Source organism: Lampris incognitus, chromosome 3 (assembly GCF_029633865.1).
Source record: "Lampris incognitus isolate fLamInc1 chromosome 3, fLamInc1.hap2, whole genome shotgun sequence".
NCBI lineage: Eukaryota > Metazoa > Chordata > Actinopteri > Lampriformes > Lampridae > Lampris > Lampris incognitus.
The window spans coordinates 28,741,498-28,759,003 of record NC_079213.1 but is presented as its reverse complement, the minus strand read 5'-3'; the positions used below and the strand labels follow the sequence as shown (position 1 = coordinate 28,759,003).

At 51.5% G+C, this 17,506-nt stretch overlaps 1 protein-coding gene across 3 annotated transcripts in view; it reads right to left on the bottom strand.

The window, feature by feature from the left end:
- pawr (PRKC, apoptosis, WT1, regulator) overlaps nucleotides 1-17,506 on the bottom strand; it is a 76,754-nt gene that overhangs the window by 30,843 nt on the left and 28,405 nt on the right. For all 3 annotated transcript variants that reach the window (XM_056276341.1, XM_056276340.1, XM_056276342.1), the window contains exon 3: nucleotides 2,399-2,527. In XM_056276341.1, the coding sequence (XP_056132316.1) occupies nucleotides 2,399-2,527 (129 nt within the window). The remainder of the gene's footprint in view (nucleotides 1-2,398; nucleotides 2,528-17,506) is intronic.

Sequence of the window (17,506 nt, the reverse complement as noted above, 5' to 3'; positions counted from 1 at the left end):
TGGGTACTGTCGGCTGTGTTGTCCGCCAATCTGTGTGTTTGGGCGTTTGTCTGTCTGCAGTGCAGCAAGTCTGCCGGCGCACAACCTGCGCGCTTGAATATTAATAAATACTGTGACGACCATGAAGGACTAGACTCGCTAGCCCGTGGCTAACGGGTCGGACCCTTTAGTTGACTGGTTAACGTAGTCACCCGTGGTGCGGGAGTCCTGGGTTCGCACCCCGGCTGCGGCGGTTCCCGACCACCCTCCGAATCTGCTACAGTACATTAGATTAATGCGCTTCTAGACACGGCTTGATGACAGCATCTGACGGGTCCGCTGAACTCGAGCCCCAAACCCGTCCTTTCCACAATAACGACAACAAGAAGACCCCTATGGCCACGGTCAAGACTCTGTACATGATTTCTACTACTTCCAGATTGCACGGGGCGGGTAGCATATCAGTGGTTGCTACTACCTACAGGGAGTACAGGCTGCTCATTCCTGCAAGCTGAACCAGGAAGTAGCTGAGCAATGCAAACCACCACTGATAATACTGGACATTTCAGGTAATAACGTTTAACTTGCACCTTTTGTTTTCCCTTCCAAATACACAGTTTAGATAATTGGATTTTTAAAAGACGTCTGATGCTTGTGTCCAAGTTGTCCCATAAGATGCTCTTGTGTAGCTGAGTCCAGCGAGGGTCCCGTGTCCCAAATCTCGATAATGAAGCTGCTGAGTAAAATGAGATCATAACCGATATGCATTATGAAAAATAAAACTGCAAAAATAAGATTTTAGAGGCGTCCGGGTAGCGTAGCGGTCTATTCTGTTGTCTACCAACACGGGGATCACCGGTTCGAATCTCTGTGTTACCTCTAGCTTGGTCGGGTGTCCCTACAGACACAATTGACTGTGTCTGCCGGTGGGAAGCCGGATGTGGGTATGTGTCCTGGTCGCTGCACTAGCACCTCCTCTGGTCGGTCGGGGTGCCTGTTCGGTGGGGAGGGGGAGCTGGGGGGAAATAGTGTGATCCTCCCATGTGCTACGCCCCCCTGGTGAAACTCCTCACTGTCAGGTGAAAAGAAGCAGCTGGCGACTCCACATGTAACGGAGGAGGCATGTGCTAGTCTGCAGCCCTCCTCGGATCAGCAGAGGGGGTGGAGCAGTGACCGGGAGGGCTCAGAAGAGTGGGGTAATTGGCCAGATATATTCATTCATTATCCAAACCGCTTTTCCTTACTCAGGGTTGCGGGGATGCTGGAGCCTATCCCAGCAGTCATTGGGCAGCAGGCAGGGAGACACCCTAGACAGGCTGCCAGCCAGGCCACCACAGGGCCCACACGCCCACACACACACACACAAACACCTAGGGACAATTTAGCATGGCCGATTCACCTGACCTACATGTCTTTGGACTGTGGGAGGAAACCGGAGCCCCCGGAGGAAACCCATGCAGACACGGGGAGAACATGCAAACTGCACACAGAGGACGACCGGAGACGACCCTCAAGGTTGGAAAACCCTGGGGTTCGAACCCAGGACCTTCTTACTGTGAGGCGACCATGCTAACCAATTGTGTCTGTAGGGACGCCCGACCAAGCCGGAGGCAACACGGGGATTCGAACCGGGATCCCCGTGTTGGTATGCAATGGAATAGACTGTTACGCTACCCGGACTGGCTGGATACAATTGGGGAGAAAAAGGGAGAGGGGGGGAGACTCTGGTTGTAAAAAAACAGTTATTGCTTAGAGAAACAAAGCGTTTCATCCTCTTATCCCTGCAAGTCTCACCTACTTACTCCTGTCCACACTCCATCACTGCATCTACATCTACACCCACCACACTGCTACTACCAATTCCTGAGCTGCTTCCCTGCTTCTTCTACAAGACAACTGCTGAATTTACTCCCATCAGCGGATACTGTCACTGTGCTGGTTTGGTTTTATTTAAATAATACAACACGACTTCCAAGGATTTAAACACTCAGTTGTTAGACATCAACAGACACGAAAGATGAAATACAGACGGCAGATCCTCACGCAGGCCGCAGATAGCAAACAGACCTCAGCTCCGAGCTGCGCCACAAAGAGCCAAGCTAACCCCGTGTATTCTGGGTGGTGCTTTAGCGCCACCTGTGTTAAAAGATGACCTGATTATAATGAAACGCTACGCCGCCGCTGAGTTTGGCACCCCTGCAGTTCAGGCCTGACTAATGAAGTCCCTGCTGCCAGGCGCAGGGGAGACAGCTGGAGGCACCTCCGGCCAACAGTGCCCCTGTTTGGCAGCACCGATGTATCAATCCCTACAATAGTCTGCCTAGAGGAGGGTGGGGGAGGCCGCGTACTAAGTAGGACCGGGAAGAAGTTCGGTATGCGCAGGTGTCGCTCCGCCGGGGTCGTGTAATCGCCTCCTTACCTGCATGACGTGGCCGGTGCCGGGATCAGCGGTCATGGCCTCATTCTGGAAAGTGTTGGCCTGAACCAGCTGCTGCTCCTTCTTCCTCTCCTTCTCCGCTCCATCATCGTCATCCAGCTCATCCAGGCTCTGGGAAAGGGAGAAGGGGGCAGATGGGTGGGATAAAAAAAGAAAAAAAGAAAGAAAGAAAGAAAGAAAGAAAACCAAAAATAATTAGATTAATTAGATCAGGCTCGGATCAGGTCATTCGCACAATAACGCCATTGTGATGCTGGCAGCGTTGTGGCGTGGCACAATGGCTGTAACCTTCAGCCAGACTCACCGCCTAACAGTGATAACCAAACACATTATTCAACAACAGTATTCAGTCAGACAAACAGGGGAGACAGCCTGTCCGAGGGCATTTTTCACCCCCCAAGGAAGGTCACAGGGACTATTTAACCATTGGAATGCCCCTGTCAAAAAATATACACATGCTCTCTTTTTCCTGCACACACACACACACACACACACACACACACACACACACACACACACAGCATGGCCTTCACTGTTCAGTGCAGGCTTTCTGGGAAATGTTCCAGCTTTACTTCATAGTAAAACAAGATTCTTACTTTTATCATGAAACATACACACGGCCCCAACGTACCGGCACATTACTGGAACACGGAACTGCTGCAGTCAAGTGTGCCAGCTCGTGACAGAAAGGGTGCAGATGTGTTGGGTAAACAAGAGCTCGGTGGTAGCATGAGAGACACGGCAACAGAGGTCGAATTCAAAGAGGGTGACAATGCGAGGCGGTCTCTGCTGGCGCAACGCCGCGGGACACACAAAGGGCTGCCTGCTCCACCGGCCCTACAGGCCCTACAAAACAAGGGTAAAAATAGCCTTACAGGGTTCACAAGGAATGCGGTGATTTGCAAGGCCTTTCCTGCCAAACACTTTATCAGCTGTCCTCGGGGAGAATTCCTTCTGCCCCTTCCCTTTCCACGCTCGCTTAGCCTCAGACCTCGCGCTCGCGCTCGCCCGTGCTTGCCGAAACGAACTAGGCACATGCATGTATTTACATGTGCACGCGACCACCTTTGCACCTCCAAATGTTTGCAGCTCGACTGCAGCCGTGCACAGCTGTACTCGGTCATGGGGAAACAATGCAGGAAGTCGGACTTGCGACACCCATCAGAGGTTATAGCTTCAGGGGGCTTACATGCCCACAGTGAAGACAGGTAGAAACCATAAACGACAGCGCCCCCCCACCCTCAAATCCTCGATTTACACCTGAGAACAAGGCAGAAATACTGGGGTTTGTGTATTGGAAGCAGTCTAACAGATGTCAAGCAGCGTGAACACTCCGTGCAGTGACTAAACACTCCGAGCACACCAAGTCTCCAGATCTGGAATGGGGAATCTGAATGTTTAGTTTGGACGAGGCTATTTTGCCCTTTAATACTTGAAATTGCTATGCATTTCTCGTACTCCAAATAAAGGAGTGGGAGATGTGTATAAAACCATAAAAGGAATGTTTTTTCGGCGCTGACATGTTTAAAATAAGTCCCTGTGGTTTCAGGCCAATTCCTCACCTTGCCCTCTGAAAACAAACACGGACCGCACCGTGATGAATGAGCGATGCCTCGGCCGTGCTTCTATATAATCATTCTCAGGGGTCTGAGGCTGCGTCTATTTTCAGGGGTGTCCGAAAATAGTGTCAGAGACAATACTTGATAAAGGCAGTAAAATACAGTCGCATTAGTCATGCACCTGGAAAGGACACAGAGTTCACCCCACGAAACAACACTGGCCCATACGCCGATCAGCCAAAACATTAAAACCACTGACAGGTAAGTGAATGACACTGACAATCTCCGTGTTACCTCCGGCTTGGTCAGGCGTCCCTACAGACACAATTGACCTTGTGTCTGTGGGTGGGGAGCCGGATGTGGGTATGTGTCCTAGTCGCTGCACTAGCGCCTCCTCTGGTCGGTCGGGGCGCCTGTTTGGGGGGGGGGACTGGGGGGGGGGGGGGATAGTGTGATCCTCCCACATGCTCCGGCCCCCCGGCGAAACTCCTCACTGTCAGGTGAAAAGAAGCGGGTGGCGACTCCACATGTATCGGAGGAGGCATGTGGCAGACTGCAGCCCCCCCTGGATCGGCAGAGGGGGAGGAGCAGTGACCGGGACAGCTCGGAAGAGTGGGGTAGTTGGTCAAGTACAATTGGGGAGAAAAGGGGGTGGGGGCATTGATTGTCTCATTACAATGGCACCTGACAAGGGGTGGGGTATATCAGGCAGCAAGTGAACAGTAGTTCTTGAAGTTGATGTGTTGGAAGCAGGAAAAATGGGCAAGTGTAAGGATCTGAGTGACTTGGACAAGGGCCAAATTCTGATGGCTAGACGACTGGGTCAGAGCATCTCCAAAACGGCAGGTGAGTCTACCTACCAAAAGTGGTCCAAAGGAGGAACACTGATGAACCGGCGATAGGGTCATCAGTGATGTACATCACTATTGTACATGGGGAGCGAAGCCTAGCGCATCTGGTCTGATCCCACAGAAGAGCTACTGCAGCTCACATTGGTGAAAAAGTTAATGCTGGCTATGATAGACAGGGGTCAGAACACAGTGCATCACAGCCTGCTGTGTATGGGGCCGCAAAGTCACAGACTGGTCAGAGTGCCCATGATGACCCCTGTCCACCACCGAAAGCACCTACGATGGGCATGTAAACATCAGAACTGGACCATGGAGCAATGGACGGTGGTGGCCTCGTCTGATTAATCACATTTTATTCACATCATTTGGATGCCCAGGTGCATGTGTACCTGAGGAAGAGATGGCACCAGGATGCACCATGGGAAGACGGCAAGCCAGCGGAAGCAGTGTGATGTTCTGGTCAATGTTCTGCTGGGAAACCTTGGGTCCTGGGATTCATGTGGATGTTACTTTGACACGTACCACCTACCTAAACATCGTTGCAGACCAAGTACACCCCTTCATTGCCACGGTATTCCCTGATAGCAGTGGCCTCGGGTGGTTTTAATGTTTTGGCTGGTCGGTGTATATCCACTGGCTAAAGCCTCTCTGATAAAGCAATGCTGACATTTGCCAAATAAGATAGATAACAAATGGAGTGCAAGCTGAGGAGAAACGGGCCAGACTTCCAAGAATCCTTCCTGCTTCCTGCGTAGGATAGGCCAGTGTGTCAGGGCCTCACAAAGTGTTTACATTTAAGCAAAGTAAGCATTCAGGTCTGCTCAAACCTAAATAGCCTTGTCCGTCACATCGCAGAATGTGAAATTTAGGAAGCCACATCTGGAGTAGATTGCTCAGTCAATTGGGAATACGTATTGTGGTTGGAAACTCTTTTCATTCGGGACAGGAAAATGATCTACCATCCATCATCTCGATGCACCATCCCCGTCAGAAGGAATTTGAGCTTCAACTGAGTCTGGGTCTGCACCACAAAAGAATGACTCCATTCCTTCTACACAGAGCAAATTCCCTCTCCAGGTGACATGTCTTATGTAAGGGGTAGAGGCGTATTGAAGCTGGCATGCAGCCTGATATGAGCCCACTAACTGCCGCCGTCTAATGGGCCGTCTGAGCGAGCTGATGGCTAGGTGTTCAGCGGTAACACTAGTAGCCGGAAAACTCACAGCAACCATGTGTGTGAAATAGGGTGATACACAGTAGGGCGACCAGAGGTCCTGATTTATGTTGTACTGCACTGCACTGCGAGCCTTTATCCCGCGCCCCCCCCATATTGACACGACATCCTGCATTTTGAAGCCATTTTTTCTCCCTAATTGTATCTGGCCCCATTCCTCCGAGCCGTCCCAGTCGCTGCTCCACCCCTCTGCTGATCTGGGGGGGGCTGCAGACCACCACGTCTCCTCCAATACATGAGGAGTCGCCAGCCGCTCCTTTTCACCTGACAGTGAGGAGTTTCACCAGGGGGATGTACTGCGTGGGAGGATCACGCTATTCCCTCCAGCCCCCCCGAACAGGCGCCCCAACTGACCAGAGAAGGCGCTAGTGCAGCGACCAGGACACATACCCACATCCGGCTTCCCATCTGCAGACACGGCTAATTGTGTGTGTAGGAACGCCCGACCAAGCTGGAGGTAAAACCGGGATTCGAACCAGCTATACCCGGTGTTGGTAGGCAACGGAATAGACCGCTACGCTACCCAGATACCCTAAAGCTAAATCTTTTTGCATAGGTAACTCATAAAGACAGGATGTTACAAATCCACCCCGCACGGTCTATTCCGTTGCCTACCAACACGGGCTCTTTGGTTTGAACCCCCGTGTTACCTCCAGCTTTGTCGGGCGTCCCTACAGACACCACTGGCTGTGTCTGCGGGTGGGAAGCCGGATGTGGGTGTGTGTCCTGGTCGCTGCACTAGCGCCTCCTCAGGTTGGTTGGGGCGCCTGTTCGGGGGGGGAAGGGGAACTGGGGGGAATAACGAGATCCTCCCACGCGCTACGTCCCCCTGGTGAAACTCCTCACTGTCAGGTGAAAAGAAGCGGCTGGCGACTCCACATGTATCGGAGGAGGCATGTGGTAGTCTGCAGCCCTCCCTGGATCGGCAGAGGGGGTGGAGGCAGTGACCTGGACAGCTCGGAAAATAGGGTAATTAGCCAAGTACAATTGGGGAGAAAAACGGGGGGGGGGGGGATAATAAATCCGCACCCCATTGTCCAGCAAAAGCTTGCTTGTTGTCCTGCATTTGAACTTTTAATATCTGATCAGCCTGAAACACAGTCACGACCTGACCACCGTCGACACCAGCCATTAGTGACAACAAACCTGGAGCTGGCCGGTAGCTGGCTGACCCCGGTCAAACCTTTAATACTCATAACAACGCTAATAACAAAACCTCTGAGAGCCCAGTGTAAAACCCAACTTGACTATGAACAAATGGCTTGTTAGGCTGCCAGCTTCCTGTCCACTTAGTCCTCAGATTTATCTCTAAACAAGCAAAGGGCACCTCCGCCGCTCCCCTTCCACCACGAGCCGCGCTCCTCTGCAGAGGCCTAATGACTTGTGTGCATTAATCACATGCTGCTCGTCTCAGCACGATAACTTCATTAGGATGATCTATTAGAGGGGGGGGGGGCTGGCACGAAACGGTGATTCACTCCGATGCCCACCGACTTTTAATCAGGGGGACACCGGTCAGCCCGCTAACCAACAGGAGAACAGCACCGGGCTAAAGGCACAGCGGAGATCAGAGGAAGGAGCACGCCCGCTCCTCCAGCTCGGCGATGATTAATGATAAACTGCATCCTGCCAAGGTCACTGTGAAGTCTGCGAGACGAATCCAGACCATTAGCGGCGATGACCCATCATCTGACAGACTTAAAAGCTGCCGGCCGGAGCTCAGCGAACCCGGAGCATTCACAGCCAGGCCACATTCCCTCGATACTGAAATGCAGAACCGTTTTATTCGGCCTTGCGTCTCGCAGATTTACATTCAGGACAACGAGACGGGGTCTCAAACATTTGTTCAGCTGTTCTACTGCCAAACCCTCAACGAGCTTCTTCCAAAACCTACAATTTAGGATTCATCGCCATTGTCGGTCCCTGTCTGGTTCTTCTCCTCCTTTCCAAAATATCTGTAGCCTTTTGTTTGAAAATGAAAAAGTGCAAATCAAAGGTTCTCGAGGAGGGCTGTTTGGAGACGGAGACACGAATGGCGTGCAAGACGTTCTCATGGAGCGAAGCTTGTATTGGCTGCGATGCCGCAGATCTTGTCTTCCGAAACCAGTGTTTATTAAGTGAGAGCCTTGGACTTTTTGGCTTTGAACTCATGTCCCTGACACTCATTTTCACTCTTGACAGACACAGTAATGCTTTACCCGGTACGCAGTACAACAAGGCCTACGCTGCCAGACCTCAGAACGAGGTCTGTGAGGGATGGGGGGGTGGGGTCAATAGTAAGAATTGGCTCTCAGCAAACAACCAACAGGGGTTCAGTGTGAATGTTGACCCAGTGCGAGCAGCATCAGCATTCCTCCCCATGTGTCAGACGGAGCCGGGTCTGAGGGCAGGCCGGGCTGCAGGGCTGGGCAGAGGTCTCTCTCTCACTGTCTGGAAAGCTTTCATACATCTGTGGGAAACCGACCTCGATGTACTTGTGGTTGGCCAAGCCTGGTTTCTGTTCTGTGACCTCCACCGTGGATTTAAGAGAGCAGTGCAGTTGGCTTTGTCGAACCTCTTTGTTTGTGTGTGTTGTGTGTGTGTGTGTGTGTGTGTGTTGTGCGTGCGTGCGTGCGTGCGTGTGTGTGTGTGTGTGTGTGTGTGTGTGTGTGTGTGCATTCTTGCTCAGCTATATTGGTAAGAACCAATTTGAATTTTAAAAGTATAAGAGTGAAGACCTTCTTTTTGGGGGGGGGGGGAATTTTTTCCCCCTTTTGCTCCCCAGTTGTATCCGGCCAATTACCCCACCCCTCCGAGCCGTCCCGGTCGCTGCTCCACCCCTTCTGCTGAGCCGGGGAGGGCTGCAGACTACCACATGCCTCCTCCGATACATGTGGCGTCGCCAGCCGTTTCTTTTCACCTGACAGTGAGGAGTTTCGCCGGGGGGATGTAGCGCATGGGAGGATCACGCTATTCCCCCCAGTTCCCCCTCCACCCCCCAAACGAGTGCCCTGACCGACCAGAGGAGGCGCTAGTGCAGCGACCAGGACACATACCCACATCCGGCTTCCCACCCGCAGACACAGCCAATTGTGTCTGTAGGGACGGTGGTAACCCGGGGATTCGAACCAGCGATCCCTGTGTTGGTAGGCAACGAAATAGACCGCTACGCCACTCGGACGCCCAAGTGAAGCTATTATACTTCTTCAAGGGCCTATTTTAGGGTCAGGACTTGGTGGGGGGGCTCCTGCCGTGAACCATACAGTACACTCCACCACCACAGACTTCCCCAGTAAATCATATGGCCCCCGATCCAGCCGCCTTCCCGTCATGCAGATCTCATGTTTGCAGAGCATGTGGGATTCGGTGGAGAATATCAAAACAGAGAAATGAAAGTCAAACATGTTACAAAGTCAATAACTGTCAGTCATTCGTCTTGGCTTTCAGCTTAGGTGCTTTCCTGCAGCAGCCCGGTTTAGGATTCCAAGGAAACAAGCTGCACGCCAGCTACACAACTCATTGTGATGGCGGCAGAGTGAATTGTGAGGGAGGCGGGCGGCAGACCTTACATACCCTACCCCCGTGTCTCTGACCCCGGGCCCACCTTAGCGGATGTGTGGCCATGACCTCCGTCCATGTTTTTCATCTCTTGCATGCAAACTGAGGGGCTATAGGGCTATGGGCGGGGGGTAATGGTAGTTAACAGAGCTAATTATGGCCAGTCAACACCAGATGCAATACAAGAGCCTTGGACAGCCGCGCGTGGTCATTAGCTGCTTCCATCGAGTATTTTATTTCTCAGTTTGAGAGTCTGAGGACAGGGGGCGTCGTCTATTCTCGTTAATTGCATCAACTTGTTTTCATTATGGGAACGTTATGCTTGCTCCGCGCCACCGTAACTGGTTTATATAAACGAACTTTACTTGAACTGTCAGCTGAATATGGATATAATGAATTATGAAGGGAATTAAAAGAAACAACAGGAAACACAGGAGGCAAGATGAGCGCCACAGGCGAGCGGTACTTAATTATTCAAACAGAAAAACACCCTGTTAGACAACGTGACAACTGACAGAATGGCAGGAGATGTTGTTATTGCTTGACATTGGAAACGACCTAATTACATGGCTTCACCGCCACAGTAAACCCTAATACACATATTAAGCTACATGGTAAAATTCTGCACAAGACATGTTATCCACGGCCCAAGCAGTCTTCACTTCTTCTGAGCCAGGAATGTGGAGCAACTAAGAAGCAATGACGTTGCATGTTGGGTTATATCAGATAGCCTAAATATACATTAAAGCTAGCCGTTTAAAACTGGAGGAGGGCGTAGCGGTCTAATCCGTTGACTACCAACACGGGGTTCGCCGGATCAAATCCCCGTGTTACCTCCAGCTTGGTCTGGAGTCCCTACAGACACAATTGGCTGTGTGTGCGGGTGGGAAGCCAGATGTGGGTATGTGTCCTGGTTGCTGCACTAGCGCCTCCTCTGGTCGGTCGGGGAGCCTGTTTGGGGGGGGGACTGGGGGGAATAGCGTGATCTTCCCACACGCTACGTCCCCCTGGTGAAACTCCTCACTGTCAGGTGAAAAGAAGAGGCTGGTGACTCCATATGTATCGGAGGAGGCATGTGGTAGGCTGCAGCCCTCCCCGGATCAGCAGAGGGGGTGGAGCAGCGACTGGGACGTCTCGGAAGAGTGGGGTAGTTGCCCGCACACAATTGGGGAGAAAAAGGGCGAAAAGGTCCAAAAAAAAAATTGGATGGTAGTGACAGTTCAGTTGCATGGGTCAAATATTCTATAACTTTGACTGAACATGATGATAACGAACATAACGGCAGAATTTTAATAAAAACACGAAGAAGTCATCAATGACTTACAATTAAGGTGTCATGCAACATTCATTCATTCATCTTCAGCCGCTTCTCCGAGGTCGGGTCGCGGTGGTAGCAACCTAAGTAGGGCAATCCAGCTCCTCCTGGGGGATCCATCCCAAGGCGTTCCCAGGCCAGATTGGACATGAAGTCCCTCCAGCCAGTTCTGGGTCTGCCCCGGGGTCTCCTCCCAGTTGGCCATGCCCGGTAAACCTCCAAAGGAAGGCGCCCAGGAGGCATCCTAATGAGATACCCAAACCACCTCAACTGGCTCCTTTCGACACGGAGGAGCAGCGGCTCTACTCCGAGCTCCCTCCGGATGTCCGAGCTTCTCACCCTATCTCTAAATCCGAGCCCAGAAAACCTACAGAGGAAACTCATTTCATTCGCTTGTATCCACGATCTCACCCTTCCGGTCACTACCCAAAGCTCAGTCATGCAACGTGTCAGTGTGAAATGCACTGATGACACGTTTCCCTTTACTAAAAACCCACCCCGCAACTTACAGCCCCCATTTTTGTCTTTACTACTCCCCCACCGGCGTCGTTCCGGGATATGGAAAGCTGACCAAACTATCCTGTTGGTCGGGGGCTCTCTATCTGTTTGTGTATTTGCTCAAGCCTACTCAGTAAACACCGTTAACTGGCCTCTGAATGAAGGGTGTGCAACGTGTAGTTACACTCCCATTAGCAAGTCGAGTGTTTGTTTTCTCTTGTGTTTGACCAGGAAGAAGATTGCACACCCACTAATGACTAACACAAGTCCACATCCCGAGCTGGTCTGCAGCTTCATGTTCGCCTCGGGTGGGACACGGAGACACATTCTTCAAACACATCCCAAGAGAGAGAAGTCTGGTCAGAGATTAAACTTTATCATATCATCTGAGGGGAGGCACGATAAATATGGTCTGATGTCCATTCATAGTCACAAGTGTTGATCGTCTGGATATCAGACATTCTGACAACTTATCTGACTGGTTATGAGAGGGGTTCGGGTGTCCTGGATCGTCTGATCGGACGTTCACCCTCTTCACTTGAGATGCGATATTTAAAGCTCGAATCTGAGATGTTTCTCCATTAATGAAAAGGTATTTTATACTTCTGGACCATGGCGTCTGGTTACGTAACACTAAATGGCGTCTTTACCATAGTTGGAGACACTCTCCATATGCCGCCATTGACAGTTTTGACCAGTTAGGAAGAACACTAGGGCAGCGGTAAAAACGTTCCTGCTCAAACAAGGAAACTGGATTGAAATGTGATGACAATGTGGTGACACTTCTGTTGGGTAATCTACCAATTCTACAATCAATATTACAGTACAACGGGTGTCCGGGTAGCGTAGCAGTCTATTCTGTTGCCTACCAACACGGGGATCGCCGGTTCGAATCCCAGTGTTACCTCCGGCTTGGTCGGGCGTTCCTACAGCAACAATTGGCGCTGTCTGCGGGTGGGAAGCCGGATGTGGGTATGTGTCCTGGTTGCTCCACTAGCGCCTGCTCTGGTCGGTCGGGCCTGTTCGGGGGGAGGGAGAACTAGGGGGAATAGTGTGATCCTCCCACGCACTACGTCCCCCTGGCAAAACTCTTCACTGTCGGGTGAAAAGAAGCGGCTGGTGACTCCACATGTATCGGAGGAGGCATGTGGTAGTCTGCAGCCCTCCCCCCCGGATCAGCAGAGGGGGTGGAGCAGCGACGAAAGAGTGGGGTAATTGGCTGGATACAATTGGGGATAAAAAGGGGAAATACGTTGACTCGTCTGTGTTGGCTTAGGTCCGAGGATGCCATTTTCAGAAGGGTGGGAACTGTTTGCCGCTGAGCTGACAGCACACAAGCAACAATGGCTGCCAAACCTTGTTTGTAGTTCTCGCTGCAAACGGGAGCGACAGATGGGGGGGAAATCACGGATTTCAGCTTTAATAATGGCATCTTTGTCCCTCGGTTGGCTTAGACTGTCTTAGTATTAGCTGTACAATAACTAGGGGATAGCTTTAACATCTGCACCACCCAGCCACAGGCAGGGGTGGCTGTAACTCTAGCTGTAGGGAGGTGGTGGGGGCCGGCTGCTGGTGGAAGCTGCTCGATCATTCAGAGCAGCAGACTCTCCTGGGCCCCGGCTCCCCGTAATAAATCCTATCCCTGCAAGCCAGCAGTAATAACGGAGTGCTTGCTGCGCCTTGGAAGTGGCCCTGTGTTTTGTCTAACCCCTAATCTTGTTTTCACCCCAGCGATGGTACGCACGCTTCCTCTTCCCCCCTCCCCCAACCCCACCATTAATTTTTTTTTGTACCATGTGGTGTAACCAAACCAACCCAACCTACCCTTCAGCCAACCCGTTCTGGTCTACTTTACCAAGCCGCAGCACAGTTACACGCTTCCAACACAAGAAAATCCCCTGGCCATGTCGCGCCTCCTGGGCCGGCTTTAGATCCGAGTCCCTGAGTCACCCTATTGTTCCCCTGTTGTTCGGTGCATTGTCCAAGCAAGGACGTTGTTCAAAAGGCCACACGAGCGGCTGAAATAACACGGAGGATGTATGGAGAATGGAGCGATAGGAGCCAGGAGACAAAAGGGCACGGGAGCAGCATCCAACAGCCTGCTCCTCTCTCACTTCATATTTCATTCTCACCTTCAACTCCCCTCCAGTTCACAGTCATTATTTCAAGACGTGGACAAGCGAGCTATTGTTCATAGTCATCTAGGCGGTATGTATGATAGTGACAGTGTGCGTGTATGTAATGGAAGGGGAGGGGTGTGGATCTGCGGGTGACAGGGTTGGACTGGTAAGTGGACTACATTTTTACAGAGCTCTTCTAGTCAACCAACCACTCAAAGCGCTTTACAGTGTACGCCTCATGTTCACACACACATTCACACACTGATGGTGGAGGCTGCCATGCAAGGTGCCAACCTGCTCATCAGGCGGAGTTAATGGTTCACTGTCTTGCTCAAGAACACTTCGACACGCTCTCTACAGGAGCCGGGGATTGAACCAGCGACCTTCTGGTTACTAGATGACCCGCTCTACCTCCTGAGCCATGCCGTCCATAAACTGGAAAAGTCATACCGTGTCTAACTCCCGAGTTAATGGCCCTTATTTGCTGAGTGGCTCCTACTGCGTTTATGGGCAGATGACAGGGCGACCCCTGACCCTGAGCTGTGGCAGAGGTTGCCTCAGCCCCCCCCCCACAAACGTCCTCCTGCTATCTGCTCACATGTGTAGCCAGCGACGCCACTGCCCTGAAATCTTTAACGACACGCCAAATGTGTCATTTAGCAGATGGTTTAACAGACTATTGTCATTACAACCCCCCCGACCCCCCCCCCCAAATAAACCCTCTTGAGCACAGTGGTCTTGTGATACTTAACAACCTGGCACAGAGTGAGCTCATCCAATTGGCAGGGGAGTACCAAACACCCTGCTTAGACAGTGTCTTATTATGTCATTGGACCCTTTTCACAATCAAGACCCGCGAGAGTGGAAGAGAATTCTTGGCTGTCGTGACGCTTTGACGCTTTAGGGAGGAAAATCCATCTGTCTTAACTCCCCTTTCACCGGGTTTATCAAACGGCGACGAGCCGCCTGCAATCAGAGCCAAGGGCCATTCGGTCCTCGCAGCCTTTCTGTGGGGCTGCTGCGTTTCCTTTCTTGCTGATGCTGGTGTGTCTTGGCCGTGAGTTCGCTCTCATTCAGAGCTCCCTCAGCACTGGGACTATTCAGGTTTCACAGAGCTATCAAAAGAAACCACAGACGCGCTAGGAGCAGGAGAAAAGACAGACCCATACTATCCAGGAAGCTACGAAAAGAGGCAGCGTCGACCGCAGTGAAAATGGCTCTTTCAGATTGTTGGGCTGCCCGATGACATTAGTGCCCAAATGCGTCTAAAAGAGAAGAAAGGGACACAGTGTGTCCAGCGGAGCCATTAAAACCCTACACTATACAGTAACTTGTCTCGACCCCTGCAGGGGCATGTAGGCCTGCACAACCTGACCTCAAACTCCAAACCAGGCCACAAGACGACTCATGTGGGCAGATGAAGCTATCACCATTCACCACACAAAAGTCAATTTCTGCGGGCATCCCGGTGGCGTAGCGGTCTGTTCCACTGCCCACCAACACGGGGGGATCACTGGTTCGAATCCCCGTGTTACCTCCAGCTTGGTCGGGCGTCCCTACAGACACAATTGGCTGTGTCTGCGGGTGGGAAGCCGCATGATCGGTATGTGTCCTGGTCGCTGCACTAGCGCCTCCTCTGGTCAGTCTGGGCGCCTGTTTGGAGGGGAGGGGGACTGGGGGGAATAGCGTGATCCTCCCACATGCTACATCCCACTGGTGAAACTCCTCACTGTCAGGTGAAAAGAAGCGGCTGGCGACTCCACATGTATCGTGTGGTAGTCTGCAGCCCTCCCCGGATTGGCAGTGGGGGTGGAGCAGTGACCGGGACGGCTCGGAAGAGTGGGGTAATCGGCCAAAAATTCAATTGGGGAGATAAAGGGGGAAAAAGGTCAATTTCTGATCAGGCCCAAAGGACATCAATATACATAGAAAAAAGAAAATAGAAAAATCCAGACTTTTGCACAAAGCAAAGAAAGGCTGAGAGTGAGTCGGCTGGTGTCTGATATGTGGCTGTGAGGACAGCAGCTGAGAGAACGAGTGGGGGCGAGTCAGGCTGGTCCCTTCGCGTCGTCACTGACTGACTGTCAGGGGAGCAGTAGCAGCCTGAGGGCAGCTGATGGCAGTGCTCAACCGTCCAATTTCCTGCACCCACACCTGAACAGCACACCCTACAATACACATCCACATGTCTGCTGGGCTGCAGCCCCGCGCTGCAACAGCTGGCGATGCAGTAACCACACTCCGCCACTCACCTCCCACATCGGCCATTATGCCGCCGAGGATCCCGGCTCGCGACGGCAGCTGAGCCTGATGCCTGAGGGTGCCTGATATGACGGACAGCCCCGCCAACCAGACCTAAAACGAGCAAATGAGGGCACGCTTGTGGCGGATTTCTGTGTCCTTTAAGCCCGCCGCGTCTATGGTAAAGCAATAACGAGGGTGTTTTGGATGAAGGAAAACATAATTTAAGAGTCAGTGCGGTGGGTCAACGTCGGTACACCAGGCACAAATGAATAGGTTTGTATTACTTCCATCATCTTTCACGTAAAGGTCAGGTAAATCCGCCACTAAGAGTGCCACGTTAAACATCGTCCTGCGGTTGGTTCTCGGCCTGGACTCCGCATTTAGATCCGGTCATTACAAAACTTTGGCTCGCCAAGGAACCATTTCCTTCTGAGATTTTTTTTTTTTTAACTCTCCAGCTTTTTTTTTTGGGTGAGTCGCCTGGTATGTTGGAGAGCCATTTAGAGGGCTAAACCACTGCCTAATTAAGGAGATAATGGTACTGCAGGAACAGAACAAATACCTCTGGCTACCAGCCGAGTCTGTAGGTCCACAGTTGGACACAATTCAATTATTCAACGAAGCTGCTTTGGGTTTTTTCCTCCCCCCCTCACAGTGAGGGACAAACAAACAACCAAACAAAAAGAACAAAAAAATAAATAAAAGACAACTTCTGTCTCCTAACAATCATGTTTAATAACAGGATTACTCTGCCCAAGGAAATAAATTCTTCCCTTTGTCTTGTGAGCCTTGGGTTTGTTGCTCCATTTACCTCCTGTCGTATATAAATCTCCGTTATTTCCTATCCGAGGAGTCAATGGATGGAACGTTTCCAGCTCCACCCCACTGGACGGCGGACCACCACACAGGCCACGCGGCGGATCGCACGTTAGCCCACACGTGCGGAGATGTGCCGCTACACCAGTAAGCGAAGTGGGACCTTCTGAATAATCGGTACCATCTGCGAACCCGTTTCAGGCCCATAGTGAGGGCCTCACTACCGAAAAAGACTAAAAAAAAAAAAGAAAAGAAAAGAAAAACTCTCCGACCATCTGCACCAAATCATGCTCCATCATCCTGATATTTATCTGGAGAAACATTTCGCTGTTATTGTTAAAGAACAACTCAGTTTTACACAGAAGCTATCAATCACCAAACCAGGCATGGTGGCACAGTGGTTAGCACGGTCGCCTCACAGCAAGGAGGTCCTGGGTTCGAACCCCAGGGTTGTCCAACCTTAGAGGTCGTCCCAGGTCGTCCTCTGTCTGGAGTTTGCATGTTCTCCCCGTGTCTGCGTCGGTTTCCTACGGGGGCTCTGGTTTCCTCCCACAGTCCAAAGACATGTAGGTCAGGTGAATCGGCCGTGCTAAATTGTCCCTATGTGTGAATGTGTGTGACTGTGTGCGTGTGTGTGTCGGCCCTGTGTGATGGCCTGGCAGCCTGTCTAGGGTGTCTCCCCGCCTGCCGCCCAATGACTGCTGGGATAGGCTCCATCATCCCCGCGACCCTGAGAGCAGGATAAGTGGTTCTGATAATGTATATATATGTATATATGTATATATATATACACTACCGTTCAAAAGTTTGGGATCACCCAAACAATTTTGTGTTTTCCATGAAAAGTCACACTTATTCACCGTCATATGTTGTGAAATGAATAGAAAATAGAGTCAAGACATTGACAAGGTTAGAA